Source organism: Triticum dicoccoides, chromosome 1A, assembly GCF_002162155.2.
Source record: "Triticum dicoccoides isolate Atlit2015 ecotype Zavitan chromosome 1A, WEW_v2.0, whole genome shotgun sequence".
In the NCBI taxonomy this organism is placed as follows: domain Eukaryota; kingdom Viridiplantae; phylum Streptophyta; class Magnoliopsida; order Poales; family Poaceae; genus Triticum; species Triticum dicoccoides.
The window spans coordinates 7,983,678-8,001,948 of record NC_041380.1 but is presented as its reverse complement, the minus strand read 5'-3'; the positions used below and the strand labels follow the sequence as shown (position 1 = coordinate 8,001,948).

The 18,271-nt window shown below is 46.3% G+C and overlaps 2 protein-coding genes across 2 annotated transcripts; both read right to left on the bottom strand.

Moving 5' to 3' along the window:
• Positions 1-223: 223 nt before the first annotated feature.
• Positions 224-3,655, bottom strand: LOC119357959. Its single transcript, XM_037624711.1, has 2 exons — positions 3,535-3,655; positions 224-1,036 (listed from the first exon to the last, which is right to left on the bottom strand). Exon 2 carries the CDS (start codon positions 1,020-1,022, stop codon positions 471-473), a length of 552 nt encoding a protein of 183 aa, XP_037480608.1. The 5' UTR covers positions 1,023-1,036; positions 3,535-3,655; the 3' UTR covers positions 224-470.
• Positions 3,656-5,121: 1,466 nt separating this feature from the next.
• Positions 5,122-9,357, bottom strand: LOC119357948 (inversin-B-like). Its single transcript, XM_037624704.1, has 13 exons — positions 9,226-9,357; positions 9,078-9,140; positions 8,804-8,977; positions 8,522-8,653; positions 8,242-8,381; positions 7,761-7,847; positions 7,123-7,248; positions 6,686-6,838; positions 6,546-6,593; positions 6,309-6,410; positions 5,821-5,991; positions 5,609-5,688; positions 5,122-5,503 (listed from the first exon to the last, which is right to left on the bottom strand). Exons 1-13 carry the CDS (start codon positions 9,251-9,253, stop codon positions 5,431-5,433), a joined length of 1,377 nt encoding a protein of 458 aa, XP_037480601.1. The 5' UTR covers positions 9,254-9,357; the 3' UTR covers positions 5,122-5,430.
• Positions 9,358-18,271: the final 8,914 nt, after the last annotated feature.

Here is an 18,271-nt window from a genome sequence, read left to right as displayed (position 1 = left end):
TTTTACCAATAACCACCAGCAGCAGCAGGTGTGTTTTTTTATCCCACAAAAAGCATGCCGCAGCTGAAGCTAAATCACATTATTTTGCACCCATATTCATGTTTCATTTTGCAGTGCAATGTATGTGACACGGAAGAATCAACACATAATGGCTATTCAAACTCATCCCAAACAAACGAGCTAAAAACCAAGGAACCCTGCAGATTTTGCAGCACAATGTATGTAGTAAACATTAATTTTGAACCCTGCAAATTCATGTTTCATTTTGTAGTATGCAAGTAGCATGGAGCCACGCCCCAAATTCAAGGACACTCATGGCCTCTTCTTGCCAACACCAGTAGCCACCCGTTACCAGAATTAATCTACAACTGATGGTGTTTCAGGTCTCACCAAAAATCCATTCAGGTTATTCGATCAATCAATCCCGACAGAAGCAAAATCGTGTGTACGACACCTCGCTCACTCAGCTACTACTGAGCAGCTCCCATGGTGGCACCGCCCCGCCTCGCCATGCGAACGCAAGCCTCGAACCTCTTGACCGCCTCGGCGCACTTGAGCGGGTCCTGCACATTGCTCCTGTAGCACTCGGCGCAACCCGCCCTCTCGTCGGTGCACGGCGCGGGGTTCTGGTAGGGCAGCTTGAACTCCTTGTCATGCAGCTCCTTGGCCCTCTTGGTGAGCTCCTCGCGCATCGTCGCCTCCTTCTTCTGCAGCTTCTCCAGCACCTCGCTCTCCGCCACCACCGTGCGTATGGCTTCCACCTCCTGGATTGCAGGAGACGGTTGTGGAGGAGCAGGGGTCACTGGCAGGTACATGGGAGGCGGCAGCGACCACCCAGGGGCAGGGGCAGGGCTGCTCTTGGGTTCAGTTGGAAGTTCCCTGCCATTGTCCTGAGGCTCCTCTGGTTGCTCCACGACCTTCCTAGGCTTGGGTTTCCTGGTCCTCCTCTTCACCTGCTTCTCGTCATCGCGCGCGAGCTGCTCGATCAAGCTGGTGCTTATCCGGATTGTGTAGTCACCCATGGCAGACAAGAATCCTGAAACAGCATCACGAGGAAAAGTGACGGATTAACAGCAAGATTTAAGAAGGTTAATTCAAGCAAACAAAGGTCTCAAGCACGATAAACAAAATGAATTGCTGGGCCCTATACTGAATGAATGGTGTGCATTAACAGCATAATCGCACAAATCCTGAACACGCAAGCTTTCCAGTTCAAAAATTGAAGGCCTCATGGATGCCTGTTAAATAACAGAATGATTAATATCTGGGCTCTACACTGAATATTACATTAACACATGAGGGCATGCCATCCACAGTTGTAGAATACTTTCCAGTTAAAAAGTCAAGGATCTATTAGCATGGCCACCATTTCATTTGTCAATCTTTTATTATATCCTAATAAAGAATAAAGGAACATGTACAAAGTAAAAAAAAAACTGATTTTTTGGAACATTCAGGAAACAGCAGAGCTCCTGGCTGCTCTAACAGAACGCAAATATTAGCCCATACTTACTGAGGGGTGCATGAATTTCTGATTGGAAAATATACTGACTGAGTGCTTTTACTACTTAGTACTCCACCATGGAAGGGAAAGGCGGCAAACAGTTCCATCAGTAACAAACTGGATGGATGAATGGATTGGAGATGAAGAAATATGCGGGCGAGTTTCAAAAGAAATTTTCCTGGCCAATTGGCCACCCCCTCTGGTAATTTTGGCTAAGGGTTCAACCTACCTAGCCGGCCAGATCACAAACTGTTGAGGTGCATCTGATTAATTCATATTTTATTCAAGTATTTTGTAAATAATCCCACTCAAATTATGGGGGTAACATTCTTTCTTTAATCAAACAGACAAGCACATCTTCGTAAAATTCCTCTTAACAACAAAATCGCACAACCAGTTCGAATATTGAAGACCTCATGAAAGCATGTTAAACAACATAACAAAACAAATATCTGGGCTCTAAACTGAATTCTACATTGACAACATGAGGGCATCCACAGTTGCAGAGTACTTTTCAGTTAAAAGGTCAGGGATCTATTAGCAGGATCACCATTTTATTTTTCAACCTTCTATATCATAAGCGAACATGTACAAAGTAAGAAATAGAAACTGGATGTTCTGCAACATTAAAGAAACAGCTGTTCTACTGGCTGCTATTACAGAAGCAAATACTAGCCCATACTGATTCAGGGGTAGGAACCAACTGCTCGTAGTATTATAGTACACCGTGGAAGGGAAAGGCAGCAAACAGAACCCTCAGCAACAGACTGAATGGATAAATGGATTGGAGGTGAAGAAGGATCTGGATGAGTTTCCACAGCAATGTATCCCGTTAAAGGTACCCCACACACAGGAATTTTAATGGCAGCTCGATGACACTCATGCCTGAGGAGAAAGGATACCAGATTTGGCCAACAGTGGAGAATATGTCCAGAACATATCGGTCTCTCTCTTTCCGTTGTTGACTTTGTTGTCCATGCCCCTGTAATTGCGTGGAAGGGCTCTGTATCTAAGGATTAAAGACGGCCTACCTAGCCAGCCATGGCACAAACTGTTGGGGAGGTGCAAATCCTCATATTTTAGTTGGGTATTTTCTTAACAATTCTCTCAACATATGGAGTAACGTCGTTAATCAAACGGACCAACAAATCTTCCTACAATTCCTTCCCAGGTGAGACTTGTTTGCACAACAGTTGTTAACACTATTTAGATGCATTATTTATCCACGGAGCTCTACACAGATTTTTACAGATGAACAAACATCACATAGCGAATATAACGAACCAGGTGGATAATTTGGTTTCTATGTGTACAAGGGTGAAAAAATTATTTGTCATTGCACCTCTACAGAGTTTATTACAGGTAAACAAACATCAAGTCCTATCTAATACAGTCGGATGAACAATCTGGGCTCTGCTTACGTACATAGGTCTGCAGAAACAGACAAGCAGGCATCTGAACATAGCAAATTTAAGCTATCTCGCTACAGCATTGTGTGTAAAATAAAAGATAAAAGTGCATAAATAAATTGATGACAACTCCAAGCTTGCAGATAGCCAGACGGGGACAGAAACATTGGGCAGAGCAGAGCCCAAGACGAAGCTGTTGGATATCAACGATCCAGCAAACAAGCGCACAATGTAGCATGATGGAGTAATTTGGGCAATCTGCCTGGCCTCTTCCATACAGCTATACCGCCTTGAGGCATCATCGATTTGTTTGCATCGTCCCTGAGACTCCAGGGACGGGGGCGGAAGTAATCCCCAAATTTGGCTCCCTGATCGATCCCCAAATCCCTAGAATCCCGTGGCGGAACACATGGGCGCCCGCCCGATGGAGCGCCACGGCGGCCCTGCCTACCTAGTAGTGCCTACGCGCGCTGCCGGCGGGGGGCGAGACCGGCCTCGGACGGGGGGGATCCGGGCTGGCCGGGCCGGATTCGATCCGGCTCGGCTCGGCTCTTCACGGCGGAAGGTCGTATGTGAGCGAGAGATCGAAGCGCGATCCAAGCAGAGCTGGGGATTCCTTACCGGGAGGAGGAAGGGGGCGGCTGCTCGCCTTCGAGGCGGTGGTCCGGTGGAGGAGGCGGCGAAACGCTTCGGGACGGGCGGGCGGGCGGGCGGACGGACGGACAGGAGGAGGAGCAGCAGACGGTTGACGCGGCTGAATCCTACCGACCAAGAAAACCCACGGTGGTATAAATATATAAAATATAAAAAAGAAACTTTTTAGAAATTCATATACTCATGATATAAATATATAAAAAATAAAATTACAAGAACAACCCTGGTGAAGTAGTAGTTACAAACAGATACATATCCGATGGCTCGCCCTCCCCTAACTCCAGACTTGTCCACTTCGACGTAATAAATGAGTCGTTATATTTACGTCGGGGGAGGCATGAAGATCTGCTAGACGATGGGAACCACGCCGTTAACTTGGAGAAGCTCAGAAGCAGATGAAAGCCGGCCCTGCAAAAAAAAAAGCAGATGAAGGTCGGATGAGTAGACCCCACCCCACAGCGACCCTAAACGCGCTGACACGGATTTTTATTGACGAGACAGCCACTACCGTCATCAACGAAGGTGGAACCACCACAATTGGCGAACCCCAACACCTCCACCTCCTCACCCACACATAGCTCAATGGATCATATTTGAAGGAACCAACCATGTGCCCCTATAGGGACGCGACCGAAGCTATCATCACCTACATCGCCCCAGATGAATGACAAGAGGATTCCAAAACCTTACAGACTAGACCATAACTCTTCATTAGCGTGAAGATTCCCTCGGCGTCGAAACCAGCCACTGAAGTCTGGAGGCGAGAAACACATACGAAATCAACCCGCTAGGATGATGAGATGGGTGGTGAATAATTTTGTGCAATCTTTTGGGCATAGCTATGAATCTAAATGAATTTGCCATTTTATATACTTGTGATGTAAGAGAAGTTGCAGAGAGTATGTACAGCTTTGGGTCAGATGCTCAGTTGCACATTTCTAAAAGTAAAATTGTACTCCTTCCTATCCCGAGTTAAACGCAGCCTCTATACAATGTCATGTCATTTTTAAAATATGTAATTACCATTTTCTTTTAAAAATGACAATTTCTTGGTCATGCCATTTTTAAAATATGTACTCCCTCCATCCCATAATGTAAGACGTTTACATTATGGGACGGAGGGAGTAATTACCATTTTCTTTTAAAACGTCAATTTCTTGTCAATTCCAAAAGAGGGGCTACCCCCATAAATAAAAGGGAATGCTATCTAGCAACAGTACCCCGCTATTGCAGTCCTAAATAAAATGTTTAATGGGAACTGGTCAACCAAAAATAATATCATTAGGTTTCTAATGTAAAATATTTCATGATGACTGTAATAGGTACTCCCTCTGCTCACTTTTATAACTTTTATATAAGACGTTTATTTAGATAATTCAGACAACACCCACAATAGTTCAATGTCAGCTGTCCAAAACATCTTACAAACGGAGGGAGTATATATTTCTTTCTTATTTACCGTCATATCGATATTGCACGCATCGGAGAACATCACCAAAATTTCAGAACGAATGGAGTAACAAATTCTATAACTTGTTTCCAGTGTAAAGTAGATGAAACTTGGAAGCAGCAGCAAAGAAACAATTAAAGAGAATGTATGCTGGCAATGTCAAAGGATAATCCACCACAAGTTCACAGGCCATTTGTATGTCCTACACTAACGAAGACAGTACTCATACCATAGAATGCTAACCGAGTCACACAACCCAGCGAGGTTTCTAATCGAATTCGCAAACATCACCGCATCCACTCATCCTCCCTACCACTTGACAAAGTAAAACGAATCTCCAATGCGATTCCACGGAGATACTCATACAAGCTTTTGATACTAGCACGGCTTTGTTCAGTTCATCGCCGCCATCCTCATTCTGACTTTGTTCCGTTTGTTGTTGGCTTGTTTGCCGAGTGGAACTTCCTCCCGTCCTCAACAGCCTCCCTGTCGTCACGACCGACAAACACGAATGAGTAAAACAAAAGCAGAGCATAGAAGTTCCTCCGTCATTTTCGACTGGTACACGTTTTTTCCTCTCTTTTTTACTACCTGAATGCCTTCACGAGCTCTTTGTTCTCCGGCTCAAGCTGCACCCCCTCGTAGAACGCATTCGCTGCTTCCTCGAACCTCTGTCGGTGTAGCCACAACACAACAAGAGTAGTCTTGAGTCATCAGGTATGCTTATGTAGCCGCGCAAAGAGAAAAAGAAACAAGGACAGCAGGGAACAAGTGTCCAGTTGCTGTGCTTCTCTGTGACAAACCTGCAGAAGGCGCAGCGCGGCGCCTTCCCTGAAGCAAGCTTTCGCCCAGTCTGGTTTCAGTGCTCGGCATGCTCTCGCGTCCTCCAGGGCACGCTCACCTTGCCCTGCCCGCAGCCAACAAAGGCTTCTGTTCGAAAGCAACGCGGGGTCATTCGGGTCGAATTCAATGGCCTGAAATGCAGTTCCGTTCAGTTGTGATGACTCTCAATGTAGTACTCCCTCCGTCCCGAATTAGTTGCCTTAGATTTGTCTAGATATGGACGTATCTAGACGCGTTTTAGTGTTAGATACGTCTGTATCTAGACAAATCTATGACAACTAATTTGGGATGGAGGTAATATAATCTACTAAACTTACAACACTAGATAAATGAAAGCTGGCTAGCTTGGGATTGCATCCATACCGAGATGGCATGTGAACTTACAACTAAAGTTCTAGTCATCTACTTTTTGTCCACCACAAGAGCTTTCGAAAAAAACGATTCTTACCTGTGTATATGCATCCACTGCTACTAGGAAGTCTTTTCTTCTGAATGCATCATCACCTCTCGATTTGGCTTCCAATGATCTCTTTTTCGCCTCAGGTGACACCTGCATGGCATTTGTTTAGGCGAGTAAAACTTGTGCAGTGAAAATCAACAGTTGAATTTTTCAAGTCGACTATTATTATAATAGATACTAGATTCCTTGATTTTTATAAAAAAAGCATATACGATAATGGCGCACCTCAACGGGTTGTCGTCTCTGTAAACTGGCTGACTCATTTTCTTGCGCCTGTAGAATGTATGCAGATGTCAAAGCTGACAGAATTTGCAAAGTAAAGAGGTTTCATGAACATACGAGGAAATAAAAAGTTCAAGTGGCACCTTTTCCTCTTCCATTTTAGATGACACGTATTTTACTATACCATCAACAGTCCAATTCGAGACACCTGGGATTGGAGATGTCAATGGTAAAAGATGTTCAACGACTTCAAGGTTATCCCTTAAAGCAGCAACCTCTATTGGCTTAAATCCATCCTGCAGGAAAGAAAGAAGGAAAAGGTAATCAACAGTTAGATTCACTGGTTTAGGCAATGTTGCTTTAAATAACTACTACCCAGGAAGAATAAGTTTAGAAATGGAATATTACTATTTTCCACACTTTTGTCTGCATAAATAAGACAGTCAAAGGCAATTGGACGGTCTAGCTAAAATGAATGCAGAGTCACCATGATTACACACGATGGGTACTATGAATAAAATAAATTATGGCATCACCACACTTGGCAAGTTACATGAAGTACTCAGACATGGTGACTTACATCGTCAGAGGTATTTGGGTCACCTCCAGCTTGAAGCAAACATTTGATCATTTCAAGATTTCCACTGTCTGCAGCGATATGCAATGGGGTTGCTCCACCAGCAGTGACATTTGGGTTTGCACCTGCCTATGTTGCACATTATTAAGTTAATTATTAAACAAATATATAAAACAATGTTGTGTATTACTATATCAATGCAGAAACAGAAGTAAAATGGCAACAATAAAACTAGAATAAACATTTGAATCTTTTCCTTCGACTTTGTACGCTTGTATACACATTACCACTTGCATTGCAGTAATAAAGAAATATTATACTCCCTCCGTTCCTAAATATTTGTCTTTTTAGACATTTCAAATGACTACTACATACGGATGTATGTAGACATATTTTAGAGTGTAGATTCACCCATTTTGCTACGTATGTAGTCACTTGTTGAAATGCCTAGAAAGACAAGTATTTAGGAACGGAGGGAGTACTTATTTCCAATTCATGTGCATGTTTGCCAAATTCCCAAGGCACAAACAACATTGTCTAACAGGGAAAACAGAGCATCCAGTAACCAAAAATAAGCAATGACATCTATGTGACGAAAATGAACCAAATCAAACAAATCCTTTACTCGTCCAATCATGTACCTGGATTAGAACCTCCAAGCATGGGAGGGAACCAGCAGCAACAGCAGACAACAGCGAAGTGATACCATCAGCAGTTTCAGTGTCCGGCTGCAAAAGCAAGGTTTATAAGAACTAGTTTTGAGTACAAAAGTTGCTGAAACCCACCTAACTAAATTGAATTCATACACAAAACCTCAGTAAATTAATTCATGCTGCAGGTTTTTGCTGCCCACAGTTATAAATTTAGGAGTAAATGTTGTCCAAATCTTATTGAAGATGCTGGAGAATGACATGGCAGCATGTTACAGTAACAGGCCTATCCCCTATAGCATGGTTAAAGACAGTTGCTGCTTTAGTTAATTAATGGCTAAAATCACCACATAGTCAGGAGTATTGCACTGAACCTTGGCACTGAATAACTTTTTTTTCGAAAAGGTGGCACTGAAAAACTGAAAACTCAGATTAACAAATTGGCGGAGAGAACGCATAGACCAGCAACTACCTTAGCATTGTGTTCAAGCAGAAGCTTGACCGCGTCTTGCTGCCCATGACCAGCAGCCCAAACAAGGGGAGTGCCGGACTCACTTTCGGATTCGACATCAACTCCCTTGCCAAGCAAGATCTTCATAATCTCTATGTGTCCTGTAATAACAAGAAAAATCAAAGCCACACGTTTGTTCAGATATTCTCCCCACTTCAACATACAGAATTATCGATCAGCATCATGAGTCGGTAATCGACAATACACAGAGCACCACCATTAGGCACAGCATCATCGTTACCTATCCCTGCAGCATGATGCAGTGCCGTGGCTCCCATGTTAGATGCGACGGAAGGATCGGCCCCGCGGCCGAGCAGGTACTCCACCGTCTCCAGGCGGCCCTGCCGGGCGGCATGGATGAGTGGAGTTTCACCTGCACAATTGATTTTAGATAATATATGTATCACTACCATACCAAGTATAAATTGAATTGCACACACACATAATGAATCAGAGCAATACAAAGAGAAAGTGAGAATCGCCACATCATGGCATGGGGTTAGGGAGTGAGGGGCACCATTACCATCGTCGTCCTTGGGGTCGACGGGGAGGCGGAGCTGCTCGACGAGGAACTTGCAGACCTCGGTCTGTCCCTCCCGCGCGGCGAAGTGCAGCGCGGTGCGCTTGTTGGCGTCCCGCACGCCGGCGGCCACCGCGGCCGCGCCCTTCCCCTCCTCGTCGAGCGCGGACCCAAACTCTGCACCACCACAACCAACAACAACAAAACCAAAGCTTAGCAGGTGAACAAGCCGTGCCGGGCGGCGACGGGGTGAGCGGGGCGGGAGCGGGGGACCTACTCCGGAGGGCCTCGAGGTCGCCGGAGCACGCGGCCTCCAGGAAGCCCTGCACCTTGCTCCGAGCTGCAGCAGCGAACCAGATTGAGATTGGGTGGGAGATGGCGAGAGATCTTTGCTTACGAAGGAGAGGAGAGGTAGGCGCGTGTACCTGAGAGGGCGTCGGCGGCGTCGGCCATGGGAGCCGGAGACGGAGGTGGGGAAGAAGGGGAGAAGGTTCTAGAAGCTTCCGGAGGCGGCGGGGTTCAGAGCTTGTGTGAGAAACCTATGTGACGAAGACGATTGCTACCGTGGAGGAAGTAGGCCAGGTGGCTCTGGAAGCTTGGAGGCCCATCTTTGCTGATCCGGCCCGTTTGTAAGGCCCGGCCCACCGATGCCCATTTTCCTCTGCAATAATGCTAAAAAAATTGTGTAAAAAAATATACTGGAAAAAAAGCAGAATAATTCCCTTACCCTAAAAAATATGTCAATTTATTTTTGTGTAAAAGGAAAATGTGCTAAATAACTTATCTTATAAGCCGAATATAAGAAGCTTACGGACGGAGCCGATGGCTCGACGATACCCCTCTTTATGGGTTGTTTTGGTTAGAAATAACAATAGAGAGGCAACATTTGCTTAGCCCTCTTAACTCTTAAGCAAGTGACAGCATTTTCTTCCCTAAAAATTTGACAACATTTTTCTCAAAAAGTGTGCCGCCACTGTAGGTTCTCCATCGACCACCATCACATATTCTCCTGGACGATATCCGCCTCCCAACTCACCGTGGCCTCGTCGAAGGTTAATTAATGTTGTGATGTAGGGTAGAGACCATATAGCCCGATCTTTCACGAAAGGAGCGGATCCCGGGGAAAAACTGTCACATCCCTAGTTCTGGTATGACCTAGGCTAGCCCTTCATGTGTGCATCATGTTTAAATTCCATTTAAGTTTGAAATGAGGATTTGTGAAACCCTCATAAATCATCTCTGGAAATGACCCAGATAAAAATTGCTCCAAAAAGGTCCAAGAAAATGTTCATCTTGCTCTCTGAAAATATTGGACAGAGATAAAAATTAAACCAATATTATTAGAAGCTCATAGATATTTATTTTGGCCATTTAAAATTAATCCAGTAATTATTTGGGTTGGATAAATATTTTTATACATATGAAATATTGTCCAATAATTTTAATTTTCATTGTGGGGCTTCGGAATAATCCAATTAAGTTCCTACATTAATTTTCAGAAGAAAATAAATTAATTTAGTATTATTACTAAATCAAAACAAATGTCAGATAAATAGAAACAGAACAAAAATAGAAAAACAACTTACCTGGGGCTTACTTGGTGGCCCAGCTGGCCAGCCCACCTGGCGGCCCAGCCCACCAGGGGCAGCCCCGTTTTCTACCTCTTGCCAGTAGGCAGAGGAGAAGCCGGGCACGACGCACGCCTCGCCCCGCCACCTCCTGCTTTCCTCCTCGTCGCCCTGGAACGCCCGGACATCGCCACGCGCCGCCCCGTACCCCTCTCACTCTCTCCAGCCCTCTCCTCTCCTCTCCCTCGCTCTCTCTCTCAGGCCGAGCGCCACCGCCGCCACCGGCCACTTCTGCCGCGCCCACAGCCACGGCCTTGCCTCCCCGACGCGCTCCACAGCTCCTCCGCGATCCCCTCTCCCTCCTCGTCGAGCCACGCACCTCCGAACGGCCTCCATCGTCGCCACCGTCGTCTTCCTCATCGCCGGCCACCGCAGATCTCCACCGCCCGCACGTCGCCGTCCGGCTGTCCCCGAGCTCGCCGTCGACGCCATCGAGCCCGCCGTGAGCCCCTGCATCGATTCCCCCTTCTCCCCTGCCTCCTCGTGCTCTGTAGCCCGCAGCCGCTTGAGCCCGAGCTCTGGCAGCCGCCGTGAGCTCCGCTCCGGCGAGCTCCGGCGCCCCCGTAGCCTCCCACCAGCTCTGCTGGATGCGGGCGAGCCTCAGCTCCTCGCCCGTGGTCTCCGCCGCCCGAATGGTCGCCGGAGGGCGAATCCCGCGCCCTCCGCCGCGTCTGCTGCCGCTGGCGGCTAAACGCCGGCGTGTTAGCCCCAGTTGACCAGGGGGGTTGACCTCCCCTGGCTCAATGACAGGTGGGGCCCGGCCCTGCTAATTTCTAGTTAGGATTAGTTTAAAAATTAATTAACCTCTGTTAATTAACCATGACACTGACGTGTGGCCCCCACATGTCAGGTTTGACCGGTCAGCCACGTTGACTTGCTGACGTCATGCCACTGCCATGCTGACGCAATTATTCATTTTCTGATATTAAAATAAATCAGGAAATTCCAAAAATATTCAAAACTTCAAAAATTCATATCAATTCAACCGTAGCTCAGATTGAAATAATTTATATATGAAAAATTATCAGAAAAATTCAATCTATCCATATGTGCCATTTTCATGCATGACAAACCAACCTATACATGCTGTATATGTGAAAACACACTTATGGCATATATAAGAGCTTAACTTGGAGTTGCATTTGAACCCTTGGTTCAAATGGACTTCATTCAATTTGAATACTAGTTGCATTAGCTCAAACAACATCACATCTTCATGCCATGTTCATGCATCATATTGTTGCATATGCTTGTGTATTGATTGTCGACACCGTTCCTTCTCGGTAGGTACTGCTCCGGAGACCGTTCCAGAGTACCTGTCTGAGGAGCAGTGCTTTCCTTGTTGATCTACCAGGCAAGCAACCCCCCCTTTTGTTCATTCTGATACAATCCTACTCTCTCGCTCCTGCTCTCAGTTATTGCATTAGGACAACAACGATTCAACTGCTACTTTATGCTGCGGTAGTTGAACCCATTCCTCTGCATGACCTGTCATTGCCACAGTAAATAGTTAAAACCTACTAGCATGTGTAGGAGTTGATTGAGCCATGTTGTGTTCTTGCCATGCCATGCCTGCTATTGCTTAGAGTTGTGTCAGGTCTGATTCATCGGGAATGAATTGGAATGTTATGATATGTTCTGGTAATGAGAGTTAAGCGTCTGAACACGTTTTGGTAAAGGTAGCGGTGAGAGGCCATGTAGGAGTACATGGTGGGTTGTCTCATTGGGACCGTCCTTAAGAACTGAGTTCTGTGTAAGTTCTCCAATGACTAGCTACTACCACACATTGGGCTCCGGGCACTCCAAGCTCTCTCGGCTTATTAACCGCCTTGATCTCTGTCCAGGAGTTGCAAATAGTTTCTGGTGTTTGTAGGTAGTGCTATTTTTCTACCGAGTGGCACTCGGCAGGGTGGGCTCGGGACAGACTAGGCACAGGTGGCACGGTGTACCAAGTGGCACCCGGATGGTGGGCTTGGGAACCCTGCTCACATCGTTTGGGGCCGTGAGCGACACCCCGGCCGGATCTCCTTGCGAATGGAACCCAAATAGGTGATAAACCTGGACTAGAGTCTTGCGTGGTTAGTTAGGTCGTGGCCGACACCCTCGCCAGGCTTCCGCTTGAAGGTTGCCGAGATGCATGAGGGGTATATGGTGATAAGTGGTGAGAGCGTGTGTGATGAAGTACACCCCTGCAGGGTTATCATGATCTATTCGAATAGCCGTGTCCTCGGTTATGGACTTCTTGGATGCTTACGTGGTACATAGACAACTTAAAGTGGATACTCTAAAATGCTCAAGATAAGTGTGAGTGCTATGGATGGCCTTCTCGTAGGGAGACGAGGATGAATCCATAGTGGTGTATTGATGTGGTGATTAGTGGACTCGTGTGCGCTGCCTCATCTCAAAGAAGTTTCTCGTTGTCGTAGAACAGGATAGCCACTGAGTCAAAGCTGGCTTGCTGCAACTAAACCCCACATTACCTTCTTGATACAAATGCATGTATGATAAGATCTGATGTAAGTCTTGCTGAGTACCTTTGTACTCAGTTTGCTTTATTTATGTTTTGCAGGTGAGACATCTGTCTCACTAGTAGTACCACTTGGACTTCGACGAGTAGCGTGTTACCTCAGCTACAATCTTGGTCCCTTGGGAGGGACTTGTAGATAGTCAGGCTTCTCAGCCCTTTCTTTTGTAGTTGTCTGTACTCAGACATGTAATGCTTCCGTTGCTTGTATGCTCTGAATGATGGGTCATGTGACCCCTGTTTGTATTTATGCTATGTGGCTCCTCTGAGCCTTTATCTATATGAGTTTGCGTTATGTTGTGATGCCATGTTGTACAACACATACTTGCATGTTATGCGTACGTGTGACGTGTATTGCTATGTGTGGGATCCGACAATCTAGTTGTTTATCCTTGGCAGTCTCTCTTATGGGGAAATGTAGTCTAGTGCTTCCTTGAGCCATAGTAGTCCGCTACATCCCGGTTCACCGGAGTCCTACTAGCCCAACACTACTGATCAGGACACTTGACTGGCCGGCATGTGTTTCACCTCGTTCCTGTGTCTGTCCCTTCGGGGAAATGTCACGTGGTGACAACCGGAGTCCTGCCTAGCCTGCTACAGCCCGGGTTCCCCGGAGTCCTGTTAGCCCAGTGCTACAACCCAGATTCACACGTTGCTGACCGACACGCTCGATGTGAATCATGTATGCATGTTCCCATAGGTTAGTGCTGCTTTGGGTTCACGGCTAGCCATGTCGGCCCGGATTCTCTGTCATATGGATGCTAGCGACACTATCATATACGTGAGCCAAAAGACGCAACCGGTCCCGGGCCATGGTAAGGCGACACCTGTGGGGATACCGTGCGTGAGGCCGCAAGGTGATATGAGGTGTTACATGCTAGATCGGTGTGACTTAGAATCGGGGTCCCGACAGCTTTGGTATCAGAGCCTGACTGCCTGTAGGATCTCTAAGCCAACCTGGTCGAAGTTGAGTCTAGAAATTCTTTTAGTTATGTAGGGGAATTGATTGTGGAAGGGAACGTAAGGCTCTTTTTACTCCTTATGCCTCATGCCTTCTGATCCGAGTCATCCTATCTTTCCTACGGGGTTAAGGAACTAGGCTTTCTCTTCCGTCTATCAGGATCACGTGTTACTACTCCGTAGTCTCTAAGGTTTGGTTGATCTGAGTCATATCCCAGTTTAAGTACCTCCAGTGTAACCTATTTAGCAATATCTCAGAACCTTGAGTAATGATGTTGAGTATGGTGCTACCCCGTCTTTTACATAATGTCTCATTTCGAGCATTTTACTGCCCTTATGCTGCCGGAATTTTCCTAGGAGTTCAAGAGATAGTATTTTTCTCGTACTATAACCTACATCCTTATGATGATGCTGAATCCATCCTTGTTCCCTTGGTTGGTTCTTCAGGATGTTGCCGGTTAACCGAAGTTCTGTTGCTCGTATCCGGAACCACGGAGATGGTAGGGATAAGGATCCTCCCGACCAGTCTTCGTTGGCAGAGTTCATGTTAGAGGCTGAGAAGAACAAGCGAGAGTCTAACCGCTTGTTAGCATGTATTGAGGAGAACACCTCCCGTCAGCACAAAGAGTCAGCGTCCATCTATGATTTCATTGGTCTGAAACCACCTACCTTCCATCATTCCATTGAACCACTCGATGCAGATGACTGGCTCCGTAGTATCACACACAAGCTGCATTCTGCGAACGTAGCCGAAAGTGACAAGGTCACCTATGCCGCATATCACCTAGAAGGTCCTACTAGTATTTGGTGGCAGAACTAGTATTTGGAAGCTGGCCAGAAAACCACCTAGAGAGATTTCACTGAGGCTTTTCATGAGCATCACATTCCTCAGGCTCTCATCGATCGCAAGAGAGAAGAGTTCTGTAGTTTCACCCAGAGTAAGATGGCTGTTGATGCTTACAGTAGAGAGTTTGAGAACCTCGCCCGCTATGCTACAGAAGAAGTGTCCACAGACGCCAAGAAGCAGGCTAGGTTCCGGAAGGGTCTCAACCCCAAGTTGCGTCGTGATCTCCACTTGCATCATTGCAATACATTCCAGGCTCTTGTGAACAAGGCCATTAACGCAGAAACAGCTCAACTCACTTACGAGGAGTCTCGTAAGCACACCAGAGATCTGGGCTCTTCTTCCGGTTCTACTTCGCAGAAGCGCCGGATTTGGGTTCCGAACTCCGCTCTTCCACCCGGATATTCACCGGGGCCATCTTGTGTGGCACCTCACCCAATTCAGCAGTATGCTCCACCCAGGCCTATTGGTAGACTGCTTGTCAATGCGGGTCCACGTCCTACTTCAGGGACTTGTTTCACATGCGGAGAGCCAGGACACTATGCACGTGACTGCTCTCAAACCAACTATGCTCCACCCCAGCTTGAGAAGTCTGTTGGCCGTGGTAAGCCATCACGCAAGATGATTAGTGTCAAGTCAGCTCCCACTGAACGTGGATGTGTGCATCACGTCTCAGCTAAAGACACTCATGATGATCTGGATGTCGTTCTTGGTACACTCCTTGTCAACTGTCATCCAGCTTCAGTTCTGTTTGATACCGGAGCATCTCATTCCTTCATTTCCGAAAGTTATGCCAGCTTGCACAACATATCCTTCTGTGATATGCCCTCTCCACTAGTAATTCAAACCCCTGGATCCAAATGGCAAACTTCTAGTGTAAGCCATGGTAATGAAATCCTTGTTGACAGACTTGTATTCCTTGCATCACTTATAGCCCTCAAGTCTACGGATATTAACGTCATCTTGGGTATGGACTGGATGAAAGCTCATTATGCCAAGATTGATTGTTACACTAGGTCTGTTCAACTTACACACCCATCTGGCAAGATAGTCACTGTCTCCACCAGAGTTGCAAAGCGTCAGCTCTATTCTCTTAATGCCAACCCTCTTCCTGACCTTGAAGATATCCCGGTAGTCCGTGACTTTCCGGATGTTTTTCCAGAGGAACTGCCAGGTATTCCACCTGACAGAGATGTAGAATTTGTCATAGATCTTATCCCAGGAACCGCTCCAATCTCTAGGAGACCTTACAAGATGGCACCCTTAGAACTAGCTGAGCTTAAGAAACAACTCGATGAATCCTTGCAAAAGGGTTTTATCCGTCCTAGTTCTTCTCCCTGGGCTTGCCCCGTTCTTTTCGTCAAGAAGAAGGATGGTATGGACCGGATGGTTGTAGATTATCGTCCCGTTAATTTGGTCACGATAAAGAACAAGTATCTGCTCCCCAGGATCAACGACCTGTATGATCAGCTCGCTGGATCCTCAGTCTTTTCCAAGATGGATTTGAGGTTAGGCTACCACCAAATCAAGATCAGAAATGGGGACATTCCTAAGACGGCTTTTGTCACTCGTTATGGTCAGTATGAGTACACCGTCATGTCCTTTGGTCTAACCAACGCTCCAGCTACTTTCTCCCGCTTGATGAACTCGATCTTCATGGAGTACTTAGATAAGTTCGTCGTGGTTTATCTCGATGATATCCTTATTTACTCGAAGAACGAGGAAGATCATGCCGAACATCTTAGACTTGTTCTAGAAAAACTCAGAGAGCACCGCCTTTATGCCAAGTTCTCCAAGTGCGAATTTTGGTTTCCAGAAGTGACCTATCTCGGCCACGTAATCTCTGGTAAGGGCATTGCTGTCAATCCCGAAAGAGTTCAGGCCGTTCTTGATTGGACTCCGCCTGAAACAGTTAAGCAAGTTAGGAGTTTCCTTGGTCTAGCCAGTTATTGTCGCCGCTTCGTTGAGAACTTCTCCAAAGTGGCCAAACCTCTCACGGAACTTCTCAAGAAAGATAAAAAGTTTGAGTGGTCCCCACAGTGTGAGCACAGTTTTCAGGAACTGAAAAGACGCCTGACTTCTGCTCCCATACTTGTGCCACCGGATTTCACTAAGGACTTTGTTATCTATTGTGATGCCTCACGACAGGGGCTAGGTTGCATTCTTATGCAAGATCACCATGTGATTGCCTATGCATCTCGACAGTTGCATCCACATGAGGAGAATTATCCTATACACATGATCTAGAGCTTGCAGCCGTAGTCTATGCACTTAAGACACGGAGACATTACCTTCTTGGTAAATGTTGCGAGATTTACACCGATCACCAGAGTCTCAAATATATCTTCACCCAACCAGATTTGAATCTTAGGCAAAGACGTTGGCTGGAGTTGATCTCAGATTACGACTTAGGGATTACCTACACCCCAGGCAAGGGGAATGTCATGGCTGATGCGCTAAGTCGTAAGTCCTATTGCAACAATCTCATGTTGCAGCAGGGCCAACCACTTCTTCATGAGGAATTCTGTAAGCTTAACCTTCACATTGCTTCTGACGGATTCCTTTCTACCTTGGTGGCGAAACCTACTCTTGTGGATCAAATCACCTCTGCTCAGAAGTAGGATACGGGAATTTCCCGGATCAAGAGAAACATTAACAAGGGAGTTGGTGGTAGTTTCTCTATAGATGATCATGGTGTTGTTTTCTTTGAGAGTCGCTTGGTGGTTCCCAAGAATCAACATCTTCGACAATTAATCCTTAAGGAGGCGCATGAATCTCCTCTCACGATTCATCCCGGTAGTACTAAGATGTATCTGGTGGACTAGGATGAAGAGAGAAATCGCTCAGTTTATTGCTAACTGTGATGTTTGCCGTCGCGTGAAGGCAGAGCATCAGAGACCTGCTGGCACCCTTCAACCTTTAGCTATTCCTGAGTGGAAATGGGATAAAGTTGGTATGGACTTCATCACCGGCTTTCCCAGGACCAAGAAAGGGAATAATGCTATCTTCGTAGTCATTGATCGTCTTTCCAAAGTGGCTCACTTCCTACCTGTTCGAGAGAATATCACTGCTAGTCAGCTCGCTGACTTATATATTTCTCGAATAGTGTCACTTCATGGTGTTCCACTAGAGATCAATTCAGACCGTGGTAGTCTTTTCACTTCTCATTTCTGGGAGAGTTTCCAAACTGCCATGGGCACCCACCTTTCCTTCAGTACCGCTTTCCACCCTCAATCAAGTGGTCAGGTGGAAAGGGTCAACCAAATTCTCGAAGACATGCTTAGAGCTTGTGTTATCTCATTCGGTATGGATTGGGAGAAGTGTCTTCCCTTCGCCGAGTTTGCTTATAACAATAGCTACCAATCCAGCCACAAGAAAGCTCCTTTTGAGGTTCTGTATGGACGAAGATGTCGAACACCTTTGAACTGGTCAGAAACCGGTGAAAGACAATTCTTTGGACCGGATATGATCCAGGAGGCAGAAGAGCAAGTTCACATCATTCGTGAGAATTTGAA